At 30.9% G+C, this 18,479-nt stretch overlaps 4 protein-coding genes across 9 annotated transcripts; 3 read left to right on the forward strand and 1 right to left on the reverse strand.

The window, feature by feature from the left end:
• Positions 1–300: 300 nt before the first annotated feature.
• Positions 301–2,010, forward strand: rtp (MORN repeat-containing protein retinophilin). The gene is given in 5 exon segments (XM_089176638.1): positions 301–459; positions 596–779; positions 883–992; positions 1,072–1,121; positions 1,123–2,010. Coding segments are annotated over 5 exon segments (453 nt in total). The 5' UTR covers positions 301–449; the 3' UTR covers positions 1,222–2,010.
• On the forward strand, positions 1,967–7,560 carry fbl (pantothenate kinase 3 fbl). 4 transcript variants are annotated; one of them, XM_015332683.2, is made up of 10 exons: positions 1,967–2,108; positions 3,442–3,624; positions 4,005–4,183; positions 4,262–4,435; positions 4,521–4,688; positions 4,792–4,868; positions 4,938–5,114; positions 5,209–5,344; positions 5,496–5,609; positions 5,698–7,560. In XM_015332683.2, exons 2-10 carry the CDS (start codon positions 3,543–3,545, stop codon positions 5,749–5,751), a joined length of 1,161 nt encoding a protein of 386 aa, XP_015188169.2. In that variant the 5' UTR covers positions 1,967–2,108; positions 3,442–3,542; the 3' UTR covers positions 5,752–7,560. The 4 variants fall into 4 exon arrangements, with proteins under 4 accessions (XP_015188169.2, XP_015188172.2, XP_015188173.1 ...); XM_015332686.2 differs by having other exon boundaries at positions 3,442–3,609; XM_015332687.2 differs by lacking the exon at positions 3,442–3,624.
• A 143-nt stretch (positions 7,561–7,703) lies between these two features.
• On the forward strand, positions 7,704–14,473 carry Gas8 (Growth arrest specific protein 8). Its single transcript, XM_015332682.2, is given in 9 exon segments — positions 7,704–7,996; positions 8,090–8,307; positions 8,512–8,773; positions 8,847–9,107; positions 9,240–9,407; positions 9,516–9,602; positions 9,705–9,792; positions 9,795–9,913; positions 10,045–14,473. Coding segments are annotated over 9 exon segments (1,428 nt in total). The 5' UTR covers positions 7,704–7,993; the 3' UTR covers positions 10,267–14,473.
• LOC107072628 (galactoside 2-alpha-L-fucosyltransferase Sec1) lies at positions 10,792–17,852 on the reverse strand. Of its 3 annotated transcripts, none has more exons than XM_089176637.1 (4): positions 17,640–17,852; positions 17,299–17,522; positions 16,125–16,903; positions 10,792–15,932 (listed from the first exon to the last, which is right to left on the reverse strand). In XM_089176637.1, exons 3-4 carry the CDS (start codon positions 16,586–16,588, stop codon positions 15,392–15,394), a joined length of 1,005 nt encoding a protein of 334 aa, XP_089032763.1. In that variant the 5' UTR covers positions 16,589–16,903; positions 17,299–17,522; positions 17,640–17,852; the 3' UTR covers positions 10,792–15,391. The 3 variants fall into 3 exon arrangements, with proteins under 3 accessions (XP_089032763.1, XP_015188201.1, XP_015188202.1); XM_015332715.2 differs by having other exon boundaries at positions 17,606–17,852; XM_015332716.2 differs by having other exon boundaries at positions 17,600–17,852.
• Between the last annotated feature and the right edge of the window lie 627 nt (positions 17,853–18,479).

An 18,479-nucleotide genomic window follows, 5' to 3' on the forward strand; every position in this document is an offset into this window, starting at 1 on the left:
ACCGAGTAAAAGCATAAAAAAAGAAAAGAAAAATAATACATATACGCATAATATGTACAAATATCATCTTACATTCTTAAAATCGTACACTCATTTTATTACCCTTTAAAAATAGAATTTGTTCCTCATACAATAATAATAATAATAATAATAATCTATTTTGTTTATATGCATTTACTTTGAATAGGATATTTATTGGATATGACATGCAGTAAAATTACATTTACAAAGATTCAATTAAATGCAATAAAACATTACTTTAATATTTATATGAAGATTTATTTATAAATTGAAAAAAATGATGAAAAAAGAAAAGAAAGCAAGATTATTTATATAATGTGGTAGACTTATACTGTATACATACTGCTTCATAATCAAATAAAGAATTAATTTCAGTAATTGAATTTAAACCTGGAAGTTCCTACTAATGAAATTAGTTTGCTGGAAGCATGGGTGATGGTAAGATCTTAAATGATAGAAATTCATAGAAATGTATTTATTTGTTTAAGTGACAAATAAATGAAATAATATATTGTGTAATATGTTTAAAAACAAAGAAACCATTGAAATTCGTTGTTGTCAAATCTGTCTATAGGTGTGGCTAAGACAGGTGCATACAAATATGATGATGGAACAAAATATATTGGCGATTGGAATAACAGAGGATTGAAACATGGAGCTGGTTCGTTTCTTCTTCCTGATGGTACACGATACGATGGTTCCTTTCAGAATGGACTTTGTTCCGGTTTAGGAATTATTATATTTCCCGATGGAGCAAAGTACGTATAAACTTTGTTAACGACAATCATTTGATTGTCTAACTATATAGTGTAACCTATTGATATTACGTTAAATAATATTATTATTCGCCAATACATATAGATACGAAGGTGAATTCATGCAGGGTTGGTTCCATGGACATGGGGTATTTTGGAGAGCCGATGGTATGAAGTTCGAGGGAGAATTTCGTGGCGGAAGAGTATGGGGCTTAGGTTTGTAATAATAATATTATTTATAAGGATCCAAACCATCATAAAGAAATATTTATAAGATAACATTATATCAACGTAGGTTTGGTGACTTATTCTGATGGGTCGCATGGGTTCCCAAGAAATGAAGGATTTTTTTCAGGACTGTAGACTTGTACGTCGTAGACGTTGCCCAGACATAGTACAAAAAGCGCAGAAAATTTCAATGATGGCTCGTGCGCAATGTTCTTAATCATTGTGTCGTCGTCGTCGTCGTCGTCGTCGTCGTCGTCGTCGTCGTCATTGTCGTGTTGTATGGCAGACACGTTAAGGTAGTATATGTATCCTAGGTGTATAAGATGTATCGTGTATATGAACAAATATCCAAAATAAACTATTAGAGGAAAAAACTTTAGATTTCTGTCATTTAAACAATATACATAACGATATACATTGCTCATCATACAATTGCTTTAAGTCGAAAATTGAAAAAAAAAAAAAAAAAGATACTATTACTATCGTTTAGTAATAAAATCATAGATCAATGAAAGAACTATTATTTGCAGTGTCGATCTAAATGCTAATTTTGATCTAGATAATAATTTTACATAATCTGAATGAACATTTAAAATGCATATGTGAGTGAGAGCACGTATGCATATACACAGTAATCGATCAATGTACTTCCAAAGAGCGAGAGAAAGAAGATGGCGCTAGTAATTTAGCACTTGTCAGATAAATAAGAATGGTGTGTGCGGTTGGTTAGTGGTTTCTTCATTCTATTCGACTTTCATTAATACGAATTTATAAGAACGTTTATGTGACTTTTTCTCTATCGATTATAGTGTCTTTTTTTTTTGTTATCATAAATTGTGACCATGTAATATAAATGCGTAAAGAAAGACAAATCAAAGACTATGGATCAACGTTCACGTTTAACAATTAACGATTTGGTACCAATGAAAGGAAAATGTACATTTCTAATTGAAGAATTGTCAAGATTATCGCTATATGTCGAAAGATAACCGATAACTGAAGATAATATATTTCTATCTGTCACTTAACAGGAATAATATGTTTGGATATTTCTTAGAATTCGGAGGATATTAGAATTGTTTACACACAAAATGACGTCCTCAGGTAAGCTGAAAAACAATTGACGTCGTCGTCGTCGTCGTCGTCGTCATCGTCGTCGTCGTCTTCGTCGTCTTCGTCGTCACAGTGTCATTTTATCGCTTAATGTACCGTTTTTAGTTACAGTTATTTTAACATGATATTGTATTTATTACGTTTTCATTTTTCTCTGCAAGAGCTTAGAAACATCGTTCGTACACGCCTTTGTACACTCATATTGCGCTTATTATTAATATTATTATTTCCTTTTTTTTGTTCGCACTCGTTTGATAGATTATTAATTGCATTATTGTATCTCTCGGTGTATATAATAAGAATAAAAACATTAGCAAGGTCGAAATCATCGGTGTCACGTGAGACTCTAAGAGTTTAGGTCACTTCCTGTTTGTTAACCGATCGTATGATTCGTTTTTGATCTCTATTTTTCTCTCTTGCTAAATTGATGACGATTATTATCTTTCGTCAAAACATATACAGTCGTATAGTACTGTTTCGTTAATATCTCAAATAATTCGAAAAATTATTTTTATTCTTATTTTTATAGTGTAATTATAATGAAAACACATTTATTAAATATAAATATTAAGAAAATATTTCTTATTGCTAATTATATAAATAAATAAAATAATAATCCTAAATGACTCATATATAATTTAGGAAATTATGAAATAGAAATAATTGCTTGTATTGGTTCATTTAATATCTTAATAATGATCAATAGTTTTAATAGTCAAATAATTGTGATCTCTCAGATTAAATAATGTTTTTTTAATAATATATATTTTATAGTATGCTCTTTAAGATCTTTTTCTGTTTCATCCATAAAGGACTACCTTTAGGTAGGTTGCGTAGATTGTCCTGTACTATATCCTGATTTTAAAGCGCCTAGACAGCAACCGTGAGCTTACTAATTTACTATGTAATTTTGACAAAACATTGCCATTGTTTTTAATTCTTTTCATTTGATTTGATTTGATTTGATTTGAAACTCCCGACGAGAAGCTTCGCATTTATGCACATTGAAAATATAAAAAATAAATAAAATATATTTAACTTGACTTATGTTAATATCTATTCATGTTTCCTGTTCATGACACGCATAATTAAGGTATAACCTTTGCTTCTACAAAGATAAATGGCGGTACAGAGTTCAGTCCATTTAAAAGTTAACTATACTTATTAGCATTGAGAGAGCATTTTATACATGACTAAGTTAGAGTTTAGTCAAACAGAGCTATTGTATTATTATATTTTCTATTTATTTATTTATCCTAACATCAAATTTAATGTTCATTTATTAAACTATTTTGCCTTTTTTTGCTTGTTCTTTTTTTTATAGCTAAGAAGTTGTTCGTGACAGTGCAGACATTTACGATAAGAAATTTAGAATCTAACTATGTATCGAAAGCAGAGTTATAAGAACATTTTGAAAAAAAAATCATGGCATCTAATGGTTATTCTGGAGCAGGAATGATGGAAAGCGAATCAAAGAATAATTCACCACCGTGTGAGTCAATAAATTGTATGTGTGCGCTTGGATTAGCCAATTTTATTTTCATCTTTATTTTTATAGTATTTATATATATTCAATTCACTTGTTTTTGTGTTATAGATTTTTTGTCTTATGTATGTACTTTCTTCCTTCCTTCCTTCCTTCCTTCCTTCCTTCATATTTATATTTATATTTATATTTGTATATTTATATTCATATATTGTTTGCATTATATCTCTTTTGGTTTATTTATCATATAGCTTCACATGTAACACCTTTATTAGCTTTTTTATTTTGCCTTCCCCCCCCCGCCCCCACAGTACATAGAGTAATTGTTCCTTTTGAAAAATTCTTCAAATACTATATACTCGAAATATCATATTATTATTGTATATAATTATTTTTTATAGCAATGCCGTGGTTCGGAATGGATATAGGTGGTACATTATGTAAACTTGTATATTTTGAACCTAAAGATATAACGAGAGATGAAGCTGACGCTGAACTTGAAACGCTGAAAAATATTCGACGATATCTTACGAAACATTCAGCCTATGGAAAAACAGGTCACAGAGATACGCATTTGCAGGTATGAGTTGTGTCGATTTATCCATTCAATTATATATTCAAGATAAATGTTATATATATATATCATATTATATTATAGATGAACAACGTTTGTATTAGAGGCAGGCGTGGTACTTTACACTTTATTAGATTTCCTACCAGTGAAATGGGAAATTTTCTAGCATTAGCAAAATCTAAAGGTATGGCAAATCTTGTGACAACTGTTTGCGCAACTGGTGGCGGAGCATTCAAATTTGAAGAAAATTTCAAGAAGGTACTTGAAATTCTAGTCAATTTTATCAACGTTGTCTACATTATACCCCCATTATACCCAAGGAATTTGTATTTCTAATTTATAGGAAGTGAATATGAGTTTGGCAAAGTTTGATGAACTTGACAGCTTAATACGTGGCATACTTTATGTTGAAATAACTAATCCATACGAATGCTATTATTGGTCTCATCCAACGGATGATACTAGATGTCAAAAAATACCATATGATTTTTCTGAACCTTATCCATTTTTGGTATGTCATATTAATGTTATTTAAATACACAAGAAAAATGGATTATGTCTGTTTGTCTGTCTGTTTGTCTGTCAATGTCCGTTTGAAAATTCCTTTGTTACAGCTTGTAAATATAGGTTCAGGTGTTAGTATATTGGCAGTGTATGGACCAGAGAATTATAAGAGAATATCTGGAACAAGGTAAGTATATAATTGGAAATGATACATATATTATGAACCTTACGTATAACATATAAATGATATTTGCAGTTTAGGTGGTGGAACGTTCTTAGGATTATGCTGTTTACTCACCGGTTGTAATACTTTTGAAGAAGCTATTGAATTAGCAACAGGTGGCGACAACACTAAAGTAGATAAATTAGTAAAAGACATCTACGGAGGTGATTATGGGCCATTCGGTCTTCCTGGGGATATCGTTGCTAGCAGGTAAACAATAATACAAATAATATCTAATCTTTTCTTTCATTTTATTCTGTTCACTGTTTCACTTATAATTGATAATTTTGCTCAATATCTTTAGTTTTGGACAAATGAACTCTAAAGAACGTCGTAATGCAGTTACAAAAGAGGATCTTGCTCGTGCAACCCTTGTTACTATCACCAATAATATTGGTTCCATAGCACGTATGTGTGCTGTTAATGAAAAACTAGAAAGGGTAATATATATATATATATATATATTATTATGTGTATAAAATAATATTAGCAAGAAACACTATTAACTAAACTTACTTTCGACATATATTGGAGAGAGAGAGAGAGAGAGAGAGAGAGAGAAAAAGAACACATTTTTTGTTGGATTTGTAGGTGGTATTTGTCGGTAACTTCCTTAGGGTCAATCCTATTTCTATGAAATTATTGGCCTATGCTATGGATTATTGGTCTAAAGGAACAATGAAAGCTCTGTTTTTAGAGCACGAGGTTAGATATAACCAAAATAATAATAGACAATAAAAACAACTAATGAATTATGATGAATGAAATCTAATGAAATATTTGTCCTCTTCAGGGTTATTTTGGGGCAGTGGGATGTTTACTACAATTTAAAGGAGAAATAAACTAAGCAAGTTTGTTTTATGCATGGCATTCCAGCTGGAAAAAAGAGCTGCTTTAATAAACTCACACAAAGTTTCATTGATTTTTCAATATATATTTGTTAGGTATCTTGTTTTATATTTGATTTGTTATTTTTTGGGAGAGGAATTTATGCGTTAATCACGTAACATTAACTATGTTATAACGTAATGCATTAACTATGTGGTTTGCAATGTATCTTTGTAGACTCTTTGACGAAAAAGTAGTACACGTTATTTATTATTTATTACTATTTATTATAAGTTTTCAAAGTACAAAAAAACCATGTCAGGGTATGTGCGTTAATGTCAGGTTACGTGATTTTCGCATATACTCCCTATTTTGGGCACAAAAATCATATAATTTAGTATTAATCCAATATTAGTAATAATGGACCAAACCCAAATGCATACGAATCGTTTGATTCTTCATACATTGTCTAGGATAGGTCTACCTCATTATTTACTATGTTAACATTTATCTTTTTTTTCTTCTTCTTCTTCTTCTTCTTCTTTAAATACAATATGTACGTATCATATTATATATACATAATTTAATAGCGTTCAAGCATACTAGGTCTATCTATCGCTCTTCAAAATTTTCACAATATTTTATTACCAAGGTTTGCATCTATATGTTTATTATCGTATACGTGCATGTTTTATATTAACCTTATATACATTTTACTAATAAGTTAGTTAGCAATTTGTTATCTAGAATAAAATCTTATATGTACAGAGAAAGTTAAGGAATTACTAATTGGCTGGATATTAAAGGGGTATTGTAATAAAACAGTGTCTACAAGAAAGAAACATATATATATATATATATATATATATATATATATATAATTGAGAAACATTTTAGACGAGTTGGCAGCTTATCTAATTAATACGTAATATTTCTTAAGATTTTTTAATACAAATGAAATTAGATCGATGTGTAAAGAAAGAAAGAAAGGAAGAAAGGAAGGAAGGAAGGATCATCTATATGGATAAAAAGATTTGCTTAAAATAATAATTCTAACGATAAAATATATTCATTAATACGCTTACTTCATTATTTCTTTTTTGCACTATAATACATCGATTATATCCATGCAATCGGCTTTATTAAGTTGACAAATTAGAGTCTATCTTAATACAATTGAAAATACGTAAAGCACAAAAGAAATAACATGGCTATGTGCTTAAGTTGAATATATTAAATTATAAATGCATAACTATTGATTATTGTATTATTATAAATTTTATTGAAAAATTGGCGGTATATTATTAGAAGCAAAGTAGGCCTTTTACTTAACTTCAAATTTTCATCTTTATAATTTACGAAATGTTTATTACATATGTTATAAACTAGCAAATACAATTATATACTATATCTGTAATAAATAATTGTGCAAAAATTAAGAACTATATATATATATATATATATATATATATATAGTTCATACGATGCTTGACGAAATTTTGTTCAACTTTTGTTTTCATCATTCCTATTACAAATTGTTATTTTATTTTTCATTCTTTATTAATTAACCATTAGCGATGCTGTGATATTTTGTATTTGCTGGTAATCGATCACAATTAATTAGTAGATTGAAAATATTCATATTCATTATAATTGCAAATAAGATGTTTAATGTCAGAAAGAAAAACACACACGTAAATTTATATAAATACGAGAAATAATCGACAAAATATTTCATATACTTATCTGTTAGATTATTTTAAGATATCTGTTATTTAAACTAAATGTAATCTTATGAATAATAAATGGTTTATAATATTTTCCATAATGTTTGGTATAATTTGTTGTCTTTTCTTTGTAAGTACAATTCAAGCTAATGGAGTAAAAAGACTCCATTTATTTTGTAAAAATCTGTCAATGTATACACACGCGTACAGATTCAGTTGCTTGGCAACTAAAAAGCAAAACATTACTACTGCTGTTCCATGATAGTGAAGTCTTTAACTTAATAGTTTAGTATCTGATGTGTTACTATTTACTTATTTTTCGTTGAAAAAAAAAAAAAAAAAAAAAACAAAACTTGTTAACATATACTTCTCCATATGATACTTTGTCTTATTTATATCAAAATAGATTATACCAAAAGAATGTATTAATTAATATAATTATTGTGAAGGACATATCAATCATTATTGAGAGACACTTGTGTTTGAAGTATTTAAAAAGAAAGAAATAAAATTTAAAAAAAAAAATAAAGAAAAATGGTAAAGATCTATATTTGTATATAAATAATTGATGTTGTTAAAAGTAATTTTTGTGGAATTTTGGTGAAATTTGTAAAATATTTGTTAAAACAGGGACCAAAGAAAGTTAAGGGTAAATCAGTAGACACCGTTGACGGGGTGGACACGACAAAAATGAACAGAGAACAACTGGAGATCTATTCTCATAAGATTTTAGAAGAATTGGAACGTGAAAGGGAGGAAAGAAATTTTTTTCAATTAGAAAGAGACAAATTACGTACTTTTTGGGAAATCTCGAGGCATCAATTGGACGAAGCACGCGCCATTGTAAGGTAAACGAAACTTTCATTTATACTGCTAATATTTGTCTGTTAATAAACGATACGAAAAATATAAATTGTTCAGCAAATGATACAAATAGCTTTTCCTTTTCCTTTTCCTTCTCCTTCTCCTTCTTCGCCCTCGAGCCCTCCCCTTTCCACCCCTTTCCACCCCTTTACCTAGGGCTTGGGACATATAATTATTTATTTGTTTAGGAACAAAGAACAAGAGAAGGAAGAACTTCAGGAAAAGCATGAAGCAGAAATGAAATTGTACAAACAAAAAGTAAAGCACTTGATGTACGAACACCAGACTAATTTGTCCGAAACAAAGGCGGACCATTTGGTTGCTCTTAAAATGGCGCAAGATGATCATGTATCTCAAGAGAATGAGCTCATTAGAGATAAAAAGGAATTGAAGAAAGCACAAAAAGAACTGGAAATGACTCGTTTGAATGAAATTCATGAATTGAAACTTGTAAGATAATGATGGTCTCATGACATTTAATTATTTTATGTTGAAATTGATTACATTGAATTCATTTGAACAGCACCATTCAGAGGAAATAAGTGACATAACAAAAAAATTCGAATCAGAAGCGTTAGAATTAGAGCAAAAATACGAGCAGAAATTGACGAGTCAGTACGAATCGTTAATGTCGAAACATCAAATGGAAATTACCGAAATAGAGGAAAGAAAAAATTTGCACATTTTAAATTTGATGAAAAATCATGAAAGTGCATTTACAGAGATGAAAACTTATTACAATGACATTACTCTGAATAACTTGTCGCTTATTCAAAGTATGAAGGTACACATGTATATATATATATATATATATATATATATATATATATATATATATATATATATATTATATAATATTGTTACAAAAAAGAGACAAAATAAACTTGAATTTATAATTGTACCTTTTTTTATGAAGGAACAAATGGAAGTAATGAAAAATAATGAGGATAGAATGAAGAAACAAGTGCGCGAATTAACGATGGAAAATAAACAATATTCCACGGAATTAAATACTTTGCGGGAGAAAGTAGCCGATTATACGCGACAACTGATTAATTATGAAAAAGATAAGCAATGCTTATCCGTAAGTATATATATATATATATATACATATTATAATTTTTTCTTTTTATTATTTCCTTTATTACTATTATTATTATTATTAGTATTATTATTATTATTATTATTTTAGCACACAAAAAAAAGATTGTCATTGGTTCTTAAGGATTACAACAATTTAAAATGGGAGAACGAAGTTTTGGAATTACGTTTTGACAAAGTACAACACATTTAACAATTATATTATATATTGTAAAAGGGGGTGGGGTGTGTGTGGGGTGGGGATTAACAGTTCTTGTCTAAAGAAAATAATGATTTCTAGTGCCAATCGGAAAGAGACGAGCTTTATTCTAGATTCGTATCAGCTATATTGGAATTGCAACAAAAGACTGGTCTAAAAAATGTACTATTAGAAAAAAGTTAGAAAAGTTATCGGAATTGTTGGAACAACGCGACGTACAAATTAACGAAGTTTTGGCTGCTGCTAATATAGATCCTACAGCCGTCGTTAATGTAAATACAAAATTGGAGGTAATGCATATAATGTACAATTATTAAATAACACATTTTTATTACTATATTTGTTACTTTAGTCATTTTCTAACTGAAATAATTTGATGGGCACGATTAAAATCATAATTTGTCCTTTGAAAATTTAACAGGACATGTTGAATAGAAAAAATACAGCGATACAAGATCTCCAGTATGAATTAGCTAAAGCTTGTAAAGCACACGACGATTTATTATCGGTATACGAAAGTAAATTGCAAGAGTATGGAATACCGAAATCGGAAATTGCATTTCAACCGTTAAGGGCCAAAATGGTTAATACGTGGACAGGATCGGGACACGTTGCGGAAAGTTACATTACAACGGATCGATAGATTTAGAAACACATGAGAGAACTACTTTTTTATATTATTAATTCATTGTAAAATATATATCTTGAAATCTCTGAACAACAACTTTTTAAACTTTTATTATTTTTACGACGATCATTAAAGGTCTAACATTGATTAATTTCAATTTTTCAATATTTACTTTTCATATAAGATACTAAATATTATTGTAAAAATATGCATTAACTAATTACTAAATTAAAATTACATTTGTATGATTATTTAGGAAAATATTACGCCTGTAGGCATGCAACCCTCCAGACACTATTTGAAAATGTTGCTTGCGAGCGCCATCTGTTGGGACGGAATTTTTTTTCATTCCAAACTGTTTATACACGCGTGTATGACGGGTTGCCTATCTTTCGGGCAGACAAAAAATTTCGTCCCGACAGATGGCGCTCGCAAGTAACATTTTCAAATAGTGTCTGGAGGGTTGCATCCCTGTAGGCGCGCATTTTTATAATTATTAAATTATTAATAATTAGAAAAAAATACAAAATAATATTATAGTTTTTTTTTTTTTTTTTCATTACTTTAATTCAACTCAATAAATACGTTTTATTAAAAATATTTGATTAAAATTATTGATGCAAACTGGAAACACCTGTTAATATATTTTCCTTCTTTTACATATATATTTTTATTTTGGGGTCTTTTTTTGTACATATTATTAATCCTTTGCACTGGAGGAGGGTTACAAGATAAATTTTAATAATTTTATTTCATCTTTAAATATAAATAGGAAATACAATTTTTCTAAATAAGTAAAAACAAATCTTCGAGTGCAAAGGGTTAAACTTGTTATACCATACAGTAAGTGATTGGAATCGATAGGATATTATATCTATTTATAACTCTCTCTTTCTATATATATATATATATATGTATGTATATATATATATTATCTTTTTTTGACACAAGGTATATCTTTATTTTGTACAATAAATAAGTTCACGAAGGGGCAGATATACATACATATTTCTCTTTTCTTCTTTTTTCTTTTTTATTCTTCCTTCCTTCCTTTCTTTCTTTCTTTCATCTTCTCCTTATCATCTTCACCATCATTCTAATCATCATCGCTATTTTTATTAAGTTAGACAAATGTTATCACAGAAAATATACAAAGTAGATTACATTGATGACTGTAAGTTGTATAGTCTTACCATTACTTTCATGTCTCTTACTTAAATTATAATAATATGAAAACACCGCGCGTGTGTGTATGTGTGTGTGTGTGTGTGTGTGTGTGTGTGTGTGTATGGTATGTTTAAAATTCTATACTTTTTGAAAGGTCTCTTAATTTTGTATTCTTTAAAGATAGAGAGGTGACAGTGCTAATTATTTTTTGTTCTTTTCTTTTTTTTTTTTCCATAGAATTTGGGATAGGTCTACTTTGTTGTATACAACGATTATCATTTTATACAGTTATTATCTCCATCTTATATACGTATATAATATTTTTCAATGCGTAACAACTAATAGGCATGAACCATTGAAGACGTTTAATAAACTAATTTAAATATAAATATAAATATAAGTATAAATGTAAATATAAATATAAATATAAATATAAATATATACACATACACATATGTATATACATAGGTGTACATATATATGCTGAGAAAGATTTAATAACTTATTTTTATAAAATATAAGTCAAATACATCAGGTCACATGGTTATTAAATTTGAAACACTTATTATATATCGACATTTAAAATATCTACTACTTTTTTTCTCTCTCCCATCCTCCCATCCTCCCATTCATTCATTCTTACATTCATTCATTCATTCTTACATGACACGTTGATTTGTAAGCATTTCATTCTTATCTTACGTATTAAGTGAAGAAATATTTTATAATTTTTGTTTCACACCTTTTTTTTTTTTTTTTTTGTAAATATTATAGACTATCTTGTATAGATATAACTTCATAATATATATGCTCGTGTGTGTGTGTGTGTGTGTGTGTGTGTGTGTGTATGCGACTGATGGACGCTTTTACCAAGAGCGCCCATTATATATACGTTTTTTTATATATATATGTGTGTATAAAATACGTGAGCATTACTTACGAGGTGAAATGATAAATGAATAACAAATGAAAACAAATATTCACATAATTATACGCCCCGTATATATTTAATTATATTGTAATCGATTTTTGTTTTCCAGTAATTATTATTCATATAACTTTATCGACATGTTGTCTGCAAATTCAAACGATATTATTGGTATTTTGGAACAAGGAAGATACAATTTTCTTAATGTAATAACAAATGTGTAACATAGAAAAATGCTATGCAAATTATGCTCACATATTGTGAAAAACTCTGTATATTTGCTCATGTGTATATATAATATATCTGTATATTTGTATGTATGTATATTAAGAATTTTGGCACAATAAGAAATAGAATCACAGATAAAATCATTGTACATCATAAAAAGTCGTAGACGCGAAATACATCGTTTTTTATGCAATGATTTTCTTTTCATTTTCTTTCTCAAGAAGATATAGATCTTCTATTTCTCTCTTTATCTTTCTATCTATAATATATAAATATCTATTGTGACATTATTAAGTGACATTATCTTGTAATGACCAGTAGCTTGTCGGCATTTGATGCATACATCAAATTTCCTTTCATCATTTCTTTTTGTCTTTTCTTTTCTTTTCTTTTTCTAAACACTATTTAGATATACACGAAACATTTTTTACACGTCGATTGTGGGATGCTTGGAAAATAGAAAAAATGCATTTTTTAATATTTTATATAGAAAAATTTCCGTCATGATTTTGAGATTGGCTCCTTTCATTTTGTTCATTCTTCTTTCTTGTCGTTATCAATATTATATTTATTATTATCATCATTATTCTTCTTCTTATTATTATTATTATTATATTTATTCTTATTATTATTAATTATTATTATTATTATTACTTGTTTGTTTGTTTGTTTGTTCGTTCGTCGTTCATTCGTTCTTACGTTTTTACGTACGTTCACGATTATCAATATTAGAGTTCCTTTGGAAAAGATAAACTTCCAGTTTATTTTGTATTTTATTCGTACATTAATACATACCCCCATGTGTATACAAGAGTATGTATCACGTAACAATTACTTTGTAATTAATATTATTATTATTATTATTATTTTAATCAGCGTGGCATCTTTTCTTTGTTCGGTTATGGTAGTAGAAAAAATAATCATCTCTATTTTGTCAATTAATTAATTAATTTTCTCTCTGTCCCTCACCTCCCAATCCCTCTCTCTCTCTATTTCTCCTCGCAGTTCTTATTTTATTTGGTTTTCGTTAAATTTTAGATTATTACTGGTCCATTGTTTCATTGTAATCCATTTTTTTGGTATCTTTTTTTGGTAATTGTTGTTCTATATGCGTGTCTGTATGTCGTCACCAATGGTTCGGCGGTTATGTTGTACTCTCTTAAACGATGTTTCAAACTAATTCACTATTTTATTTTATTTTTTTCTCCTAGAGACGATTCTCAAGCTTCCCCTTGTTTCAATTATCTAATATTTTTCTCTTTTGGTTCCACTAATAAAGACCTTATCTATTATTATTATTATTAGTTTTGTACGGATAACATCATTAATTAATGAATCATGCTTAATTCATGAACAAGAGATAAGGAGAGCAGAAATATCGTGTTAGGCTAATTGTTTGTTTTCCTTTCGAAAGGAAGATGAAGGAAACTAACTATATACAAATGTATAGACAGAGTGTTTCAAATAGAAACTCGAATCCGGTTAAATGATTTGCAAAAAAAGTTGTGTTGCGTTTAAACCTATGAAAGATCAATTATTAGTAAATAAGTTTATAAAAGGGTGGATTGAAAAGTTTTCATGCCACTCCTCCAATATATTGTCTCCCCGATACGTTCATGAAATATAGGCCAAACTTTTAGGACACCCTGTATATATTAATTTATATGCAAACAAATATGTGGAGAGCCATTGTTTAAAAATCGAATCGAAAATCGATCAATTTGTTTTGTCTTTTCTATTACAAGACCGATTCTTTATACATTAATTCTGTTTTTATGTATTTTATCTCTATCTAATTTTGTGTAAGAATTTTTTTATCTTATTTTTGGTTTCTTTCAAGTTTAGAAAAAAAAAGAGAAAAGAAAAGAAAAGAAAAGAAAAGGAAAGAAAAGAAAAGAATCGTCATAAGTTTGCACTTAAGGCTGCTTGCTACTCGTGTTAGAGTGTTCGTCTTTAATAATCTTAAAACTTACTTTTTCTTTCTTTTCATTTTTCTTATTTTGAACGATTTATTTGAACGTTTTGTGCGACGCGATCAGTCTTTCATTCAGATTTTTTAGTATTTTTTCTTTTTTTTTTTTTTCATTAACAAAATAATCCATTCCAAGTCGCAAAAAGTGTTTTATGAAAATATATACAAATCAAATATTTATAATAGATTTGCCATTTTTTTTTTTTTTTTTTTAACGCATGGAACGCATTTGCCGCCTAAAAACAGAATTAAATGTATACACATTTATCTTTCCCTTTCCTTCCCAATAATTTGACATAAAACAAAATTAAATACATTTGAACGTCAATTTCTAGAGACAAAACAAATTCCAATTCCGTCAATTCGTTCTCAAGTACTTTTTCCCGTTGCAAAATCGGGAAATCTACCATTCAGGTGAGAAAAATAACTGTATGATTATATACATTAAATGTATGTTATCATTTAAGAAGAAGAAGAAGAAGAAGAAGAAGAAGAAGAAGAAGGGTTAACGAATCCGGAATGTCTATGAAAAATAAGAGCAAGCAAAAAAAAAAAATATAAAACACGACACGCACCCGCACTCGCACCCGCACCCGCACCCGCACCCGCACGACTTACTATAATATTAAGATCCACATTTGTACATACAAAAGTTGTTTTGTATTACACATTCTCCGTTTTCATCTATCTGCTTGTCTATCTGTTTGTCTATCTGCCTATATATCTATGCTATCCTTTCGTTTGAATCTATATACCTAGCCAAGGAGCAATTACAATAGATTCACCGATTAATGTTTTGTTAATATTTTGGTTTAGTTTTGTTGAAATCTTATCTATGATTTGGTTCAACTCATAATCCTCCACTTGGGTAAGGCCTCAGCGATCAAGGTGGAAAAGTATGTGGTTACGTTATAAACGATAGTTTCGCCATCAGCTAAAATAGCTCCGAATGAACCGTAGGTGCCGTAATCTATGATGCTGTGATTACACACGGACAAAACAGCTAAATCCTTACCGGGTCCTCTACCATCGGCTTCCGAAACGAAACTTATTCTGTGACGTTTGCTACGTAGATTGTATTTGCACCAGGCTATATTGTCGCTGGTAACAACGAATACCACGTTATCGTATTTCCCGAGAAAGTAGTCCATCGCTGCAAAGTAATAACTTATTGGTGCCGGCCTGACTTTAAGCTTTTGCCAGAGATAATCGACGTAATCGGTCCTCCTAACGTGTACGCTTACGTAAGTCGGCTGGGAGAGATTGAATTTGTCTGCTACTTCACGTAATACCGTATTAGCGTAAGCTCTTAAACTTGCTTTGAATGTAAATTCTCGACGTACGTCGTCCAACCAGACAAAAATCAGGGACCAGTATGCTGCGTGCCTGTCAAATATTCTCTCCTATATATTGCTAGTAGTAGTAGTAGCAAGTATACAAAGAAAGTACACAAAGTACACAAACAAAGTACAAAAAATAGCCTATTTCATCAATCCTTATTTATGTCTCAAATATACGAGAGTATAGGCAATGATAGGCAATGATAGATAGGATATGATAAAGAATAAGAACAAATACCTCGGTATGATGATGTTCTGTTCGGTGCTGTTCCATTGACCAAGCGAGTTGACCACTTGGCCGACGTCAAGAGTACATCTTCCTATATAACTCAAAGGTGGTATACTGAGGTTCTCGAAATGTTCCTCAAGAGTTTTCAGTATGCAACGAGGCATGAACGGTTCTAAACCCGTTCTCCTAGCAGTGGCCCATACCGAAGCATACTCCCAAATTTGATTGCCAAGTCGACCACCCTGAACAGCTGTGACGATTCCATATTTCGGACAAGGGTTCCTCCATTCTGGTGGTACTCTGACGTATTTCAGATTGGTTCGACATAATGCTTGCTCGTACGATGAGATCTTTGTGTGCCTGGGCGCCGGGCTGGAGGTGTACATGGGAAAGAGGAAGACGTGGATACCGAAGACCACTATCAGAGCGAGGACTATGGCGCTCGCAAGCACATGCTGTTGAGCGTGGCTCATTCTCTCGATCTCTACTCGTTGTTTCTTTTTCTTTTCTATGATTTCTCAACATTCGCAATAACAAAATTTCTCTCACTCTCTCTCTCTTTCTCTCTCTCTCTCTCTCTCTCTCTCTCTCTCTCTCTCTCTCAATGCACCTTTAGCCTATTTGCTTAGACAGAGTTGTTATTACGATGTTATTACGATTATTAATTCAAGAGAATGAACTTGAACTCTTCTCTCTAGCGCACTACCCCGCTGTCCATCTCACGCTCTAGTCCGGCATATCGGCGGCTATCTACAGGCGTGCCGTGTCCCTCGCTTTCCGATGTACATCTTTTGCAACGATAATATTGTTAATAGTAATTAACTGGTGAGCTGGCGGCATGTATGATATAAGCGGGTGTGCTGGGATAAGCGGATTACGGGAGCATGCGATTTTTTATATCCACACAAGAAGACAAGATTCTTTCAAGTTTACAGCTACTTAACTCCCACGCTTACTGCAACTTTCCATGCAAATTCGTATTCTTGCATAAGTAAGCCCTATGTCGTCGTGTCCAAATTCAAAGGAAACAAATAATGATGACTCGAAATGAAAATCAAATCGAAGATGGAAGGCGGGCGGAATGCATCATACTACGTAGCTTCTTTTTTGGGAGGGTGCATATCGTGCGAAAGCATCGAATTCGATCTTGCATAGGAATGAAAAACCCTTAGGATCGATTTACCTGTGCCGTCTATTGCTGTTTGTTTTTCGCACATTATCGTACGTGCAGAGGATGGACGACGTTGATGATTTCTCCTTTGGTCTCTCCTCGGTGTCATGTTTTCCCGGCTAAATCGATGCCCGGTCTCACGCGCCGCTCGAGAACGCTTGTTGCTTGTCCTCGACGGCAACAGAGTCAAGTTGCCGGTTCATAGTCAAGCCAAATTAGTTATTCGATGACTGTGGCTAACAACAACAATTATCGATATTTAACTAATACAACTTTAGACATTTTTCTTGTTCTCTCTTACTCTTACTCTTACTCTTACTCTTTTTTTCTTCTTTTCAATAACAACCACTTGCCATTGCTATCTTGTTCCTGTTTTTATTTGTATATCGTGCCAAAGCAAACCTTCCAACGTTAACGTTACCACTTAACACGCCCGTTATCACGTTCTCGAGAATAAAAAGCAGGAACACGGCGTCTCTCTTGACGAGCTTCCATCCCCTTTCGAGATGTTGTTTCCAGAGAAATGACGTCATAGGGAGCTCTCGACGCCGCCGACGCCACCACCACCACCCCGATCACCGTCGATTACCCACCCCACCCACCTAAGTAAGGTGGGTTGCGCGCCTTGTCGCACGCGCGAGCGCGAGCGAGAGCGCGAGCGCGCTCGTGCGATCGATCTTCTACTTTTCTTTTCTAAAATACATTTAGTTATGCACTTATTGATTTACCGAACAATACTTTTTTACTATTTTATCAAAGAATATAACAGTATATAGAACACCAAAAGTTCACTTTTGTTATAAAAAATTTCTCTTAGTAAGCACAGGGACCACTAGTGGGCGATAGTATGTATTTTATGCGATGACACAGTAGTACAATACTATCGTGGAAGACCGAAATGGGAGAATGTTGAGAGAAGGATTCACATAGTCGCTTGCTTGGTGTGTATGTAAGAAATCTTGATGTACAAGGAATAAAACCGACGTATTTGATATCATGTGAATCTTGACATTGTCAATTATCGCTCTTTCAACAGATCTAGATCAGATCTAGATTAAAGATATGTAGAAGAAATCTTCTCTGTAGGAGATTGAAACTAATCAAATATACTTCTATTAAATCAAATAATTATTTAAAATTATTTCTATCATGTAAAAAATACAGAAAAGGAAATAGCCACGCTCCTAGAAATT

This window comes from Polistes dominula, unplaced genomic scaffold (assembly GCF_049000335.1).
Source record: "Polistes dominula isolate Pdom_NZ unplaced genomic scaffold, Pdom_raw_medaka contig_80, whole genome shotgun sequence".
In the NCBI taxonomy this organism is placed as follows: Eukaryota; Metazoa; Arthropoda; class Insecta; order Hymenoptera; family Vespidae; genus Polistes; species Polistes dominula.